This window comes from Populus alba, chromosome 9 (genome assembly GCF_005239225.2).
Source record: "Populus alba chromosome 9, ASM523922v2, whole genome shotgun sequence".
In the NCBI taxonomy this organism is placed as follows: domain Eukaryota; kingdom Viridiplantae; phylum Streptophyta; class Magnoliopsida; order Malpighiales; family Salicaceae; genus Populus; species Populus alba.
In genome coordinates, this window is record NC_133292.1 from 1,317,992 (window position 1) to 1,332,314 (window position 14,323).

Sequence of the window (14,323 nt, forward strand, 5' to 3'; positions counted from 1 at the left end):
TGAAACGAGACCGAGCGAGTGGGTTTGTTAGTAAATCCGCAATCTGGTCATCAGTGTGAACATGGCAACACGTAGTTTGCCACGATGAATAAAGTCGCGAACAAAGTGAAGGTTAATAACGATATGCTTCATTCTGGAATGGAGAACGAGATTGAGGCTAGGTGATGTGCCGTGAATGATTCAAAATCGGCAATAATGATTCTAATGAAAATGGATGAAGGATGGGTCTGGTTGTGTTGTCTTTCTTTTGGTATTTAGGCTGGATTGTAGTGATTTAAAAGTAAATAAAATGGAGGATAGACTAGAATGATACTTTGATAAGTCGATCTGGACGCCACAAAGATCAGTCTAGGATTTCGACGCCACACTCTTTGTGATTGAAGAGTGATAAGTCAGGTAGGGTTCTTCACAAAAACGAATTTGGAAGAACAACTCTTAATTCTCTGAATTAAGTTTTTCAATTTTGGCCAAAAGTGTTTATTTCATATTCTGATACATATTTATCTTTGGAACATCCCTCCAAAGTTAGGTGAATTCAACATGACAGAAGTCAAGCCTAAAAACTAGACTTTAATAAAGCAAGTAGACAAATTTAACTAACACACGTTTTTTGTTGACATTTCTAAAAACATATGCAGACGAAAATTTAAAAACAGCCCATAACTTTTGACACAAAAGTCCAATGCACTCATGGTTGGACAATATAGAAAGATCACGTTCTGAACTTGAATTTTACCTACATAAATCTTGTTTTCACATGCATTGGATGACTTCAAATTCGGGTTCAAATCCATCTACTGTTCTGACCATAAACAGCATCAATTCCTTCACTTGCATTATCAATCCAACTACAAGTAGCCCAGCATGAAAAGAACCATTAAGGGCTTTTCCCATCTCCAAGTTTCAATTATAGGCAAATAAGCACCCTTGAACCAATTTCAAACTGATTGCTAATTTTTAACTCCGACGCAGCTTCAATCATTGCAATTTGATTCGTCAAGGCCCGTTGTAGTTGTTTCGCTCTCGCTCTTGTCATTGGACCATCTGAATCCTCTTGCATATTAGATTCAGCTTTACGAGATGGATTATAATTTCCATGATGCACATCACTAAGTTGAGTGGCACCAACATTATCACAAAGAAGAAGATGGGGTTCACGTAGCGTGAGTCCAAGTTCATCAAGAAGAGACTTTATCCATGCAATATCAGAAGCCGCAGTAGCAAGTGCCCTATACTCAACTTTCGTAGAGAAACGAGCCACATCCTTTTGTTTTCTAGTGCACCAACTGATAGGATTATCACCCAGGAAAATGATATAAGCCGTGGTGGACTTGTGAGCATCAAGATCACCACCCCAGTCAGCATCAAAGAACCCCCGAAGTACAAGGTTGGATTGACAACGTAGCAAGAGACCAAAATGAATTGTCTATTTGACATAACGCAAGAGACATTTAACATGTTGCCAATGCGTTACTATTGGTTCATGCATGAACTGAGCAAGACGATTGACTACAAAACCCAAGTTTGAACGAGTGAGCGAGAGATATTAGAGAAAGCCAATGGTGCGTCTGTACTTAATGGCATCACAATTAGCTGAACCATTGTCAAGCATAAGCTTAGCAGACACAGACACAAGTGTGTGAACTTAGCACCAGCCATATATTCAAACCTGGGCAAGGAGATCATGAATATAACAATTCTGCGAAAGAAACAAACCTTGCTAAATTGGAATAACCTCTACCCTGAGAAAATAATGCAAGTCACCAAGTTCTTTCAAGGAAAATATTTCACCTAAAGAGGTGACAACATGCTGCAGAAAAGGATTGTTATTGCCTAAGAGCAATTGGCTAGAGGTGTTGATAGTGATGAGAGGTAGTGGAGAAGCAGAGTTAGAGCTAGCAAACTCTGAGAGAGAAGTAGGGTTGCCACAAGTTGACATGGAGCTAAAGAATGTTTCTAACCTTGTGAGAGAAAGAGGCTCTGATACCATAAAAGGATTACATGAATGATTTGGTGAATAACTTAATATTGTTGCATTACAACAGTGTCTTTATATAATACAAAATCTGTGACTATGTAATGAATGCTAATGAAGGAATATATAATCATAAACACGGCTGCATCTATTTAGGAAATATAATAAAATCAAAATGCTATAAATTGGAAGCAGATCACTGATGAGCTGAAATTATTGGTTGATTTTCCTTATAAATTCATAGTTTTATTACTAAAGAAAAGAATATGTTATAGTATGTCTCTTTTAATAGATTATATAATTCTTTAAATAAGTAAAAAACTAATCTAAACGAAACCGAAAAATTAAAAAACAAAAGTAATAATATAAAAAAAATATTTTCTCTAACTAAAATTAAATAGGAAATAATAATAACTAAGAAAATAATTTTTCTTTAAAAATTCTCCTCTATCAGTATCTCATAAAAATCTAATAATGATCCTTCAAAAGAGAAAAGAAAAAAAAAAATAGAAAAGGAGTTGGCATGCCAACTATACAAGATTCAGTTATAACTCGAGACATTAATTATTTTTCTGATCACTTGCAGCAATATAAATCTCCAAAGGCAAGACCCTAATTCATTCATCTTGCATCAACATATTCTTTCATGTTTTTTTCTTTGTTTGTTTTTGTCTCCAGTACTTCGCAAGTCTCACATGCGCAAGACATCCGAAGACCCAACTTGACTTGTGTGCCGACGTGGCAAGTTTCCAAGCAGAAAGGCTGATAAGATCTTTCAACCTGTCCCCTAAGCAAGCCGTCAACATAGATGCCTTTTAATGATCTTCAAGCTTTGAACAGTTGTGCACCAAAAATAGTTGAGAAACAATTCCAATTCCATGTCTTGGTACTGTTCAAGAGTTTGGTCATTATCGCCTTCCGCATACTACAGGTGCAAGGTAATTAAGTCAGAAATGTATTGAATATGCACATAGATTTTCAGCCAGCTAATTGTAATTAATGCTGTTAAGTGTCCGCTGCTTGTTATTTGCTGGATGTCCTACTTCTTCTTCGAATTGTTGGGTAACAAGAGTAGTGATCCTGTTGTTATATGGTTGACAGGAGGGCCAGGATGGTAGTCCTTTGGCCTTGTTTCATGAAAATGGTCCTTTACAATCTGTCTCTTTCATGGAATCACTACGGTTGGGACACGGTATCTATTATTGCAGTGCTATAACATTTCTGATAATTGTTCTCTATAAATTTCAAATTCCCTCTGCTATATCATAAGCAAGTTTTTTGTACCCTTTGATTTGGGAATGTTATTGTTCTTTGGCAGGCATCGAATATTATATTCGTTGACCAGCTTACTGGAACTGGCTTTAGTTGTACAACAGATCCGAGCGACATTCGCAACGACGAAAATGGTGTCAGCAATGACTTCTTGCAGGTGAGTTTTCTTTCATTTTACATTACGAGTTTGCTCGCATTTTGACAACATAAGAAATTTTCCTTAATTGATATACATACATGCATACATACATACATATATATCTTCATGATCTCTCCCCGTGATTCTATAGGCAGTTTTTCAAAGAGCATCCTAAGTTGGTGAAAAATGAGTTTTGACATAACTGGAGAATCTTATGCTGGGAACTAAATCCCTACCATGGCTTCCCGGGTTCACAAAGGAAACAAAAACAAAGAAGGAATTCATATAAACCTAAGGTATGCACCCGTTGCGCTCAAATATTGCTTCTTTTACAGCTGTTTCACCATTGCTTAATTTGATTTCTAGTTTTTCTAACAACTAGAGCTTTTGTTCAATAGGGTTTTTCCATTGGCAATGGTCTAACTCAGCCTGATATCCAGTTCAAAGCATACACTGATTTTGCTTTGGAAAACAAGTTGATACAAAAATCTGATTATGATTCCATTAACGAGTTGATCCCAGTCTGTGAACAGGCAATTAAAGATTGCGGTACTTGTTCTTACTTTGGTTTCATTTTCACCGAGTACAAAGCATGTACTGAACCAGTACTTGGTTTTACTCTCTCCTTGGTTGATTATATATTAAACTGAAAACTCTCTTGCCAGGGACTGATGGCGTATATACATGCGAAAATGCAATGGTGGCGTTGTTTATGACGCGATGGTAAGGGACTGGATGAGAAACCCTGCATTAGGAATTCCTGCTCTCCTTGAAGAGGTACCAGGTTGCTTATTTATGCTGGAGAGGAGGATCTGATCATATGCAACTGGCTTGGTAAATCTATATGGTATAACAACCTAATTAATCTTGTATTTATCAGTGATTGCATTCTTGATGTGCTTGCTTTTTTCAAGGAAATTCAAGGTGGGTTAATGCATTGGCATGGTCTGGTAAGAAGAAAGCCACCGGAGAAGCTCCCACAGTTCCATTCGTTGTTGAAGGCAAAAAAGCAGGAAAGCTAAAAGGTCTTGGTTTCCTAAAGGTGATTCTCTACCCGTTGTTTTTCTCTATTGCTTTTGTGTGTGCCTTGACGATATTTACTTCTTTCTCGAACAACTCTGATGTTCTATAACTACCAGGTTCACAATGGTTTAAGGCTGTAGTAACTCCTGATACACAACCAATTTACCACCAGCTCCAGACGGCGATGAGCAATGGTTTAGAATATGTATGTCCAGATGTAAATCAGTGCTTTTGATTTCTCTAGTGTGGTGAACGAATTCAGCAGCAAAACAAATGATCACTTTAAACCATATATCCAACCCACAAGACCTCCTTGCTAACGAACACAAGATCTATGGAATGTTTCCTGCAAAATAGATAGCTTTGTCATTCGAAAGATGGATGGATAAAAGAATTAAGAAGCTGCTGGTTTTACCCCCTCCTTCAGTGATTCAATTGCAAGCCTGAAACCAGACCTCAAAGGCGCAGCAGCGACGGCTTGCAAGTGTCATGCATAACCATTTGATGCGGCAAATGTTTTTTTGGAATCAATTCTTTACTATGATTGAATTTGAATATAATATTCGATTTGAATTCAAATTGTTAATATGTTGAATTCACGTACTTGTAAAAGATAAAATTCAATTCATTTTGTTTTCTATATTACTTTCCTTACCTTCATCTTATTTTTTTCAAAAATCTTTTCAAAAAAGTAGATATATATAGATTGATATTATAAGAAAAACTAGTTTTAACATTAAATTTCTCATCTTCAGAATTGTAAATTAAAGAGGTTAACCTCTTATTTATTTTTGTATAATTTTTAGAAAATTGAATTTCATTTCAATCATTGACATTCAAATTGGTTTCAAACATGAGATTTCATTAAGCTCTCTGAAGTGAATTCAATTTAGAGGGTTTCAAACATGTTTGGAGGGTAAGAACCCTATAAACTATAATCAAGATCGAATTCTAACCCGAGAAAGCTAAAGTTAGATTTGATGAAATTGACCCAGTAATTACTTAAACCAAAGAACCAAAGTTATAAAGATTAAACACCATAAAGAATGAATCTTTGATAACTTTTGAAATGTTCAATGAACAACCAATAGCAAGAGAAATCCTCTTCAACATTATTTCTAAAAATCAATGAGTTCTCGTAACTAACAAATCAGATAAAATATTTATAGTTCAACAAAATAAACCCTATTGGAATATTAAGCTGAAATTAAAACCTAAATATATAATAGTTTAAGAGTATTTTAAAATAAAATAACAAAACCCAAGTTTTAATAAAAAAGCCCAGCTTGTATAGTAATTTTGGCCATATATATATATATATGATCATTGTGAAGTTTTAACTTAGGCTCCGTTTGTTTGCAGGAAAGTGAATTCCTTTTGGAAAGTGAATTCCGGGGAAAGTGAATTCCTGGAAAGTGAATTCCGGAAAATTATTTTCCGATGTTTGGTAGTGTTATGGAAAATGAACTGGAAAACACTTTCCAGTGTTTGGTTGTATTATGGAAAATGAACTGGAAAATAATTTATTAATGAATTAATTTTTTTTTTCAAATTTATCTAATATATATATAAAATATTTAATCACTTACAATAAAAAAAATGAAATCTAAAATGTATAATGATGATTTTTTTTATTATATTCTATATTCATACATAGATTATTTTATAAAATATAACTATATATATCATATCATATTATAGAGAAATAAGCTTGTGAAATTTTTTTTACTATTCCATGAAACTATTTATAATTCCATTACGTACGAAATACATCTGACAAAACCTATAGTTTTAATAATATTTTTAGCATGTAATAAAATTGGATAAAATATTAAGGTATAAAATTTACTCTAAACTATTTTTTTTAAATATTAAAAAAATAGCACACTGTAAAAAAAAAAAAATCTCACATGCAAGTGAACAGTGCAAGAAAACTGCATTGTTCACTATTTTTCAATGAATAGTATACGTAATACACTGTTCATGTTAATTGCACTATTCATTGAACAGTGCAATTAACATGAACAGTTGCTTTTCATCTCTGGCCACTGTCGGAAAGTGTTTTCCTTTCTTTAACGAAAGGAAAACACTTTCCTTTCTCAATGTTATTAATTTTAAGTTGACCGGAAACCACTTTCCTTTGACCACTTTCCTTTGTTGCTGCCAAACACAGGAAAAGCAGGAAAGTGAATTCCGGGAATTCACTTTCCTGCAATCAAACAGAGCCTTAATAAGAAACAGGGGCTTTAAAGTTATGAAAATTTTTTAGCTCGATTCAACTATTAAAGTAAAAGGATTGAGATGGACTTATAGAAAAGCCTTTAAAGTCATGAAAAAATTTCATAGAAGTATGATTTTTACATGGAAAGAATTGTGTTTTTAGGTTATGTTGTCAGTGCAAAAAGGATTGAGATGGACAAGGCAGAGATCAAGGTCATTAAAAAATGACCTATACTTAAGATGTAAATGTGGTAAGAAGTTTTAATAGTTTAACTAGTTTTTCCATAAGATTTGTCAAAGATTTTAGTATGCTAGTTGTACCATTGATTGAAATTGTAAAGAAAATAGTAGGATTTAAATTAGATGATGATCAAGAAAAGACTTTTAACTTGTTAAAAGAAAGGTTGATTTTGGCCTCATTGATTGCTTTACTTGACTTTACAAAAACTATTGAAATTAAATGATACCATGGGTATAAGTATTGGAGCAATTTTAATGCAAGAAAAATGACCCATAACCTATTTTTATGAGAAGCTTAAAAAAGCAACTTTTAATTATCCAACATATGATAACAAGTTGTATGTATTAATGAGAACTTTGAAAACTTGATAATATTATCTTTAGCCTAAAAAGTTTGTTATTACATAAGGACCATTAATCTTTAAAACACTTAAGAGTGAAGGTAAGTTGAATAGACGACATGCCAAGTATATTGAATTTGTTAAGACATTCCTATATGTTATTAAGTACAAGCAATGTAAGGAAAATATTGTTGTGGATGCATTATCTTGAATGTATATTCTTTTTAATACCTTGAACAATAAACTTTTAGGATTTGAATATGTGAAAAAAATTATATGTGGATGATGATGATTTTGGTTAAGTTTATGGAAAATATGAGCATTCATTTGATAATTATTTTATGTATGATGAATTTTTATTTAAAGATAAGAGATTGGATGTGCCTAAATGTTCATTATGTGAATTTCTTATGAGGGAAGCTCATAAGGGCAATTTAATGGAATATTTTGGGGTAGCTAAGACTTTGGTATGTTATATGAACATTTTTATTGGCTTAACATGAAAATGGATGTTCAAAGAGTATGTGATAGATGTATAATATGTTAACAAGTCAAGTCGAAAATCATGCCTCACAGTTTGTATACACCTTTAGTAGTATCTAAAAAACCTTGGATTGTTATATTCATGGATTTTATTTTAGGGTTACCTAGATCTAAAAAGAATAGAGATTCAATATTTGTTGTTGTAGATAGGCTTTATAAAATGATGTATTTCATATAATGTTATAAAATTGATGATGCAACAAATATAGCAGATTTTTTCTTAAGGAAATAGTTCAGTTACATGGTGTTTTAAGGAGCATTGTGATTGATAGAGATGTTAAATTTCTAAGCTATTTTTGAAAAGTTTTATGGAGTGAATTAGGAACAAAATTGTTATTTTCTACTATTTATCATCTATAGGCAAGTGACTCAACAAATGTGGAACATAAAAATTTAACTTAATTGTTGAGAACTATTAACCAAAAAAATCTTAAAAATTAAAAAGATTGTTTGTCATTTGTTGAGTTTGCATATAATAGGAGTATATATTCTACAACAAAGTTTTTTTCTTTTAAAATTATATATGGTTATAATCCTTTAACTTCATTGGATTTATTGTTTTTATATGTTGATAAAAGAGTTAGTTTTGATAAGAATAGAAAAATACACATTATGAAAGATTTGCATACCAAGATATAAGTTTTACTAAAAATTATAAGTGGTTTTTTGTAACTTTTTTCTAATTTACAATTTGACTACTAAAGTCTTATTAATTTTTTTTTAAAAAGTCCCAGCAAACAGCTACTTTGCAAAATTGAGACATTGCTTTGGAGAGCAAAAACGACGTCGTTTGGCCAAAGGTATAGTATGGTTTAACAACTTTTGCTTGATTTTCTCTATGATTTCATATGTTTTATCTCTTACATAATGATCAAGGAAAGTGAGAGAGAAAGAAAATAATGACAAGGTCTCGTCTATCAATCCTAAACATGTAAAAATTGTTACATAGATTTATTTTACTACAAGATCAACATTTACAAGTCATGTAAATAAACTATAATGATATAACTTTTGATGATGTATGTATTTCATATGATTTTATCTACTTGTTTTATATTTATTTGTTTAATTTATAGATAATATGGTGGACTACGCCTATCTAATAATTTCACAAAATATATGGATCTAATTTATTTTATTTTTTGTAATTTTTTTTCTTTTCTATGTTTTGTTGTTGGCCAATGTTTCTTTTAAAATCTTGAAATTTTTTAATTTTTCCTTAAGACAATCTTATAAAATTATTCAAGGAATGATTATTTTTTTTATTGAAAATAGTTTTTAAAATTATGCGAGTCATGATACGCCCCTCTTTTAAAATTGACCACTAGTCAATGAAACCAAACCAATATATGATTTACACGTGTCTATTCTAATAACAGTGATAATTTTAAATTAAATATTCTCATCTATTAATTTTAATTTTTGTTGACGAAAAAGGTCAGGCTTGCTTCAAAGGAAGTTGCTTTATTATACAATACATGCAGTTTAGACAGAAAACATTATCTAGCACACACCAAGGATTCAATCGAGGAACGCCTAATAGTTTTATGGTCCAATTAAAAATATTAATAAATTGAGGACCTATCTGTGAATCAGAAATAGATGGAGGCTTAATCTGAGGTTTTCCCTAAACTCAACCGAAAAACCCATCATTATATTTTTGTTGCTCAGCCTCCAGCAGTAATAGATTTCGATTTTCTTCCAAAAAATTCAATGGAGCCTGATAGGTATTTAAAATGGTGTTTTGGGCTTTCAAAATGCTTAAGTTGGCTCTCAGTAGGGTGCCCTTTTGTCTACAATCCGTTCCCTTTAGTTTTTCTATTGAATTTTTATATATTTATATGTATACAAGGTTTTATTTGTTTTTTTGCCAGGTTAAATTATCCAAGCACCTCTGCTATTAAATTTGAAGTTTTGGGCCATCAACTGCAGTTCTCTCAAGTATGTTTTTTTATTGTTCTTTTCCCATATTGCAAAGGTTGTTATTGTTTCTTGTAGTTTGTAGTGGTTGCTATAAATTTGGAAATTTAGTGTGAGTTGTACACTTTTTGGACAATGTTTAACCACTCACAACTGGAAAAGGTGACCTGTCTGCATGTTGTCTTGGTTATGTAATAGCTACTGTGATGTTGGGGAAGGACATCAAATTCTGGATCAAAGTGAAATAGTCTGTTTTTTTATTTTTTAAAAAATAAAAAAAGGATATTTCTTGATATTTTGAATAAAAATATAGTCTTTTCAATGGAAAGTGATGTGCAGCAACAAAGTTTAGGTGGCCTGTATAAATATGAAATAATCATGAAAGAAAATTTTGTTGCGTCTTCGATTAATTGCCTGTTTGTAATTCCTCCATCCTACAAGTTTGGTTGCTGTTAATTTTCGGTATCACAGCATCATTTCCTGTTGCAAATTTTTCACATGTTATGTTGCATTTAGTATCTCGTGATGTTTATCTAACAGGTGAATTTCTGGTCATGGTGATAGGATCCAAATTCGAAGCATTTAGGAACCACTGTTTGGGATGCATCAATGGTGTTGGTTAAATTTCTGGTAAGTTTAAATTTGTATTTCTTCATGTACTTGAAACTGTAGAGCACGCTCTCCCTGGTGGTATTGTTTGATTCTTGGATGCTGGACTCAGGATTCAGGGTCTGTTTCACCATGATGTGCTCAATAGTCAAACAGCTTTTAGCGAACTTTAAAGAGTAGGTTGTTTCTGTAAAGAGTTTGCTTCTAAGAAAATTCATCATTTCATTGCAGTAAAGCAGCTAAAAATCTTATCATGCAGAAAGCATTTTCCTCCCCTGCTTTTCAGTGCTATGCTTCTTATTTAGGCATTTCTTGTTACTGGGATAAATCTTTTTCAAGTTCAGTTGTATTTTGCGTGGATTCTTTCTGAAGATCCCTGATGGGTTGTTTGAGGGATTTGATCATCTTGATTTTTTATCTCATTTTGTTCTGCACAAAGAGAAGAAAACGAGAGATGATGGTTAGTACCAGCAAAACTGTGGAACAAATCTTCCCACTATCTTCCAATTTATTTCTATAAATTTAAAGATGGATCTAATGTCATTGGAAAACTGCAAGATAAGAACAAGATGTGTGTGTGTGCGTGTGAGAGAGAGAGTTCACTAAAGATAGTGGCTGGCTCTTTAACTTATGAATATGTTAATGAACACTTGATTGAAAGCTCACCTCACTAGAACATTATGCTTTTCAGATTTGAAAGGCCACTCATACATTACCTGTAACATAGATTAATAAATATTTTAGATCTAAAGACATGAATCTATCCTTCATTGGTTATTTCAGGAAAGGAATTGCAGAAGGGGAAGGTTTTGTCCATCCAAACTGAAAGGAAAACGGGTTATTGAACTTGGAGCAGGATGTGGAGTAGCTGGATTTGGTGGGTTTCTTTTCTTTCCCACTTTTTTATTTTTAGCTATTGAAATAGTGTTTCGTACATGTCATTTTACTTGGCTCGTCAATTCGAAATAGATCCAGTTTTATCTAACTCTAAAAGGTCTTTTGCCTCATAGTTTGATTTAAGCTGCTCTTTCCAGGGATGGCACTGCTGGGATGTGATGTAATTGCAACTGACCAAATAGAGGTTTTGCCACTGCTAATGAGAAATGCTGAACGCAATACTTCAAGAATAATGCAGAAAGATTCCAGTTCAGGTGTGCTTGGATACATTTTGACTGGTGGTCATACACTTTTATTCTTCTTATTTTTATTAAAAAGATTTTTTTTTACTGAATAGCCAACTGCATTTTAAAATATTTTTCTGCGTGCAAGTGAATTTGATGGGAAAATGCCTAATTAGCATGGTGTTTCTTTAACTATCAGATAGAGGGTGTGCTTGGACCTCCATTACATGTAGTGTGTACCTTACATGTCTTTATGCTCGTTGCAGATTCATTTGGATCTATCCAGGTTGCAGAATTGGACTGGGGGAATGAAGATCATATAAGGGCTGTTGATCCACCATTTGACTACATCATTGGCACTGATGTTGTAAGTTTGTTTGGTGATTACATTTTGCTGAACCCATAATGGGAAACAATATATTGCTCATTATCTTTACTTTCATAGTTTTATCTCTTCCTGGAAACCACACTTAATTTCTCATGATCACCCCATTCGACTTTCTGATTTATGGCTTCAAGAGTCTGACCTCAGGCCAACATTTCAAAGAAATTGGAAAATTCATGAGCAAGCTTGACCCCATGATTTTGGTGCTATGTTAATTTCAGTTTTATTTGTTTCCAAATGCTTCAAGCCATTTACTTGAAATAGTCTTTTAGTTTCATGATGTATAATGGACTCCTAGGAGGGTTGTCACTGTTTCCTCTAACTTTTGATTTGATATGTCAGTGAACATGTTGCAACTAGTTGCAGCATTAACACAGGGATAGCAAAGACCAACCCATGCTCCTACCCAATGCTCCAAAGGCTTAAACACTGTTCATTGAATAATTGAATGAAAGCTTTTTTCAATCTGTGTCACTTTTACCACTTGATAAATTTCCCAAATCCAGTACCATGTAATTACACAATAAATTGTTGAATCAACATCGTGAATACGATAGAATGCATAAAAAAGCCTCAACTAATAAGATAGTTTTTTTTCTGTTGCTATTGGAAAAATAAAATAAAATAGTAAATCCATTTTCTTATCCATCTTATGCTAAGATGTTTAATTTGTGATTCTTATGATGTTATGGATCTGTAGCTCTATACTTGAACCTGCTTCAGTGAAGTGTTTGATTTTCAGCTTCTTTGCATTTAAGGTTTATGCAGAGCATCTTTTGGAACCACTGTTGCAGACACTACTTGCTTTATCAGGACCGAAAACCACTATTTTGGTGTGTTGCTTTAAAGCTTGAAAGTTTTGTTTTTTGTTTTTCCTTTGGAAACTTGACTATGATGCTTTTACTTATTACTATACTTCCATGTAGTTGGGGTATGAGATCCGTTCTACCAATGTCCATGAGCGAATGCTCGACATGTGGAAAAAAAACTTTGAGGTGAAAACTGTTCCAAAAGCAAAGGTATGTTCATTATGGTAATAAATACTTATGGCTTAATGAGATATTCATATGCTGTACATGACATTTCCAAATAAAATTCCTGGACTGAAGTATGAAGGGTTACCAAACTGGAGACAAAATCTGGTAAAAATTAGGACTTTATGTGATCCTTTAACTATTTCTCTCACCTGCTACTTTCCATAAGTGTTCATAAGTGTAAATATTTAAGAAACACCATCTTATAACATATTATTCCGTGCACTGGTTGTTAACAATCTAAGATGCCAGCTTAGTCATTGGACCTGCATCGTAAATACATGCGGCTTTAGCTGGTGGAGTATTAGTCAATGCATTGTCTAGTGATTGGACCTTCATAATTAATGCCTTCACCCTTTGAAGTCGTTGTAACCACTTTGTCCCATGCAGATGGACAGCAATTACCAACATCCCAGTATTCAACTTTACATCATGGGATTGAAGCCTCCAGCTGGGATCATAGGAAACAGGATTTCGGAGCTTGAGCAACAAACTGATGAGGTTGAAATGGTAGATAAGATACTGAAAGATGATGAGAATGGTGGGAGTAGTAATACCAAGAATAGGTTGGAAGATTGCAGCAGTGAGAAGGTTCATGAAGATTGTGAGCTAGCGATGAAAATTCCAAATGGAAAACTTACTGATTGGGAAGCAAGAAGATTAGGCTCAATGACTGCTCGACTTCTTCAAGATGTAAAGATAACATGAAGCATTTAGCTTGGAATTTGCAACCTACCTTTTGTACGCTCAATGCTTGTTTGCAATGGATCTGCCCCATGTCTCACATTATTTGAGTGTCTCATTATTGTCTAATTTCATGGAATGGTTGTGGAATGCTTAGGAAGTAAGGTGCAGCAAATGATATGGCATAGCATTGCCAAAATCAATAGAAATGTTGACCTCTTGAAACTGGTGAATTTGTTGCCGTAATTTGCTTTTTGATCACGACACATGGTGCCATCTGGGGTGGTGGGAAATAAGATTTGGGAAAGTAGAGTTAAGAGTTCCGTGTCAGTATTCTGAAGCTGCAGTCATTGCATTATATGTTGGATGAGTCGGGATGTGCAGTGCTTCATCCTGAGTAGTGATCTTTTCTGAGAATAAAACAAAGTGTATTTCAATTTTTAAAGCTGTTTTGAAGATATTGTAATAGTCTAAGAATATGGAGGGGATTTGAGAAACATATATATTTATTGCCTTGTAGGTCATCATTGTAGTCATTTGGACACAAATCTGTCATCCAAATGATTTAACCTTGCCTCAAAATTGCTTCCAATGAATTTGCGGCTGCTAAAACCTCACACTGTTTTACTTGGTTTCTCGTTGTGGAACTGGATCTGTTGTCCACACTATGATGATCCATTCCCTCGTCTCTGGACTTGCCTGACTTTTTTTTTTTTCCTGTTCCTCATTTGACCACTCATCAAGTCGGGGGTCCAAGGAAACGCAGGGAGGAATATTGAATACCCTAAACTTTTGGCTTATGAATTACAATCAAGAT

The 14,323-nt window shown here is 33.5% G+C and overlaps 1 protein-coding gene and 1 pseudogene across 2 annotated transcripts; both read left to right on the top strand.

Moving 5' to 3' along the window:
* Positions 1-2,597: 2,597 nt before the first annotated feature.
* LOC118034765 (serine carboxypeptidase-like 48) lies at positions 2,598-4,113 on the top strand (annotated as a pseudogene).
* A 5,277-nt stretch (positions 4,114-9,390) lies between these two features.
* LOC118034771 (uncharacterized) lies at positions 9,391-14,088 on the top strand. 2 transcript variants are annotated; one of them, XM_035040160.2, is made up of 9 exons: positions 9,391-9,480; positions 9,628-9,694; positions 10,238-10,303; positions 11,066-11,159; positions 11,317-11,433; positions 11,670-11,770; positions 12,547-12,621; positions 12,715-12,807; positions 13,213-14,088. In XM_035040160.2, the coding sequence occupies exons 1-9, from the start codon at positions 9,467-9,469 to the stop codon at positions 13,528-13,530; spliced, it is 945 nt and encodes a 314-aa protein (XP_034896051.1). In that variant the 5' UTR covers positions 9,391-9,466; the 3' UTR covers positions 13,531-14,088. The 2 variants fall into 2 exon arrangements, with proteins under 2 accessions (XP_034896051.1, XP_034896052.1); XM_035040161.2 differs by having other exon boundaries at positions 9,423-9,480; positions 10,214-10,303.
* Positions 14,089-14,323: the final 235 nt, after the last annotated feature.

Excerpts from the sequence above, each read along its gene's own strand:
- LOC118034771 (XM_035040160.2), top strand. Across the intron at positions 9,695-10,237 it reads ATCAACTGCAGTTCTCTCAA|GATCCAAATTCGAAGCATTT; the intron begins GTATGTTTTTTT and ends TCATGGTGATAG. Across the intron at positions 10,304-11,065 it reads TGGTGTTGGTTAAATTTCTG|GAAAGGAATTGCAGAAGGGG; the intron begins GTAAGTTTAAAT and ends TGGTTATTTCAG.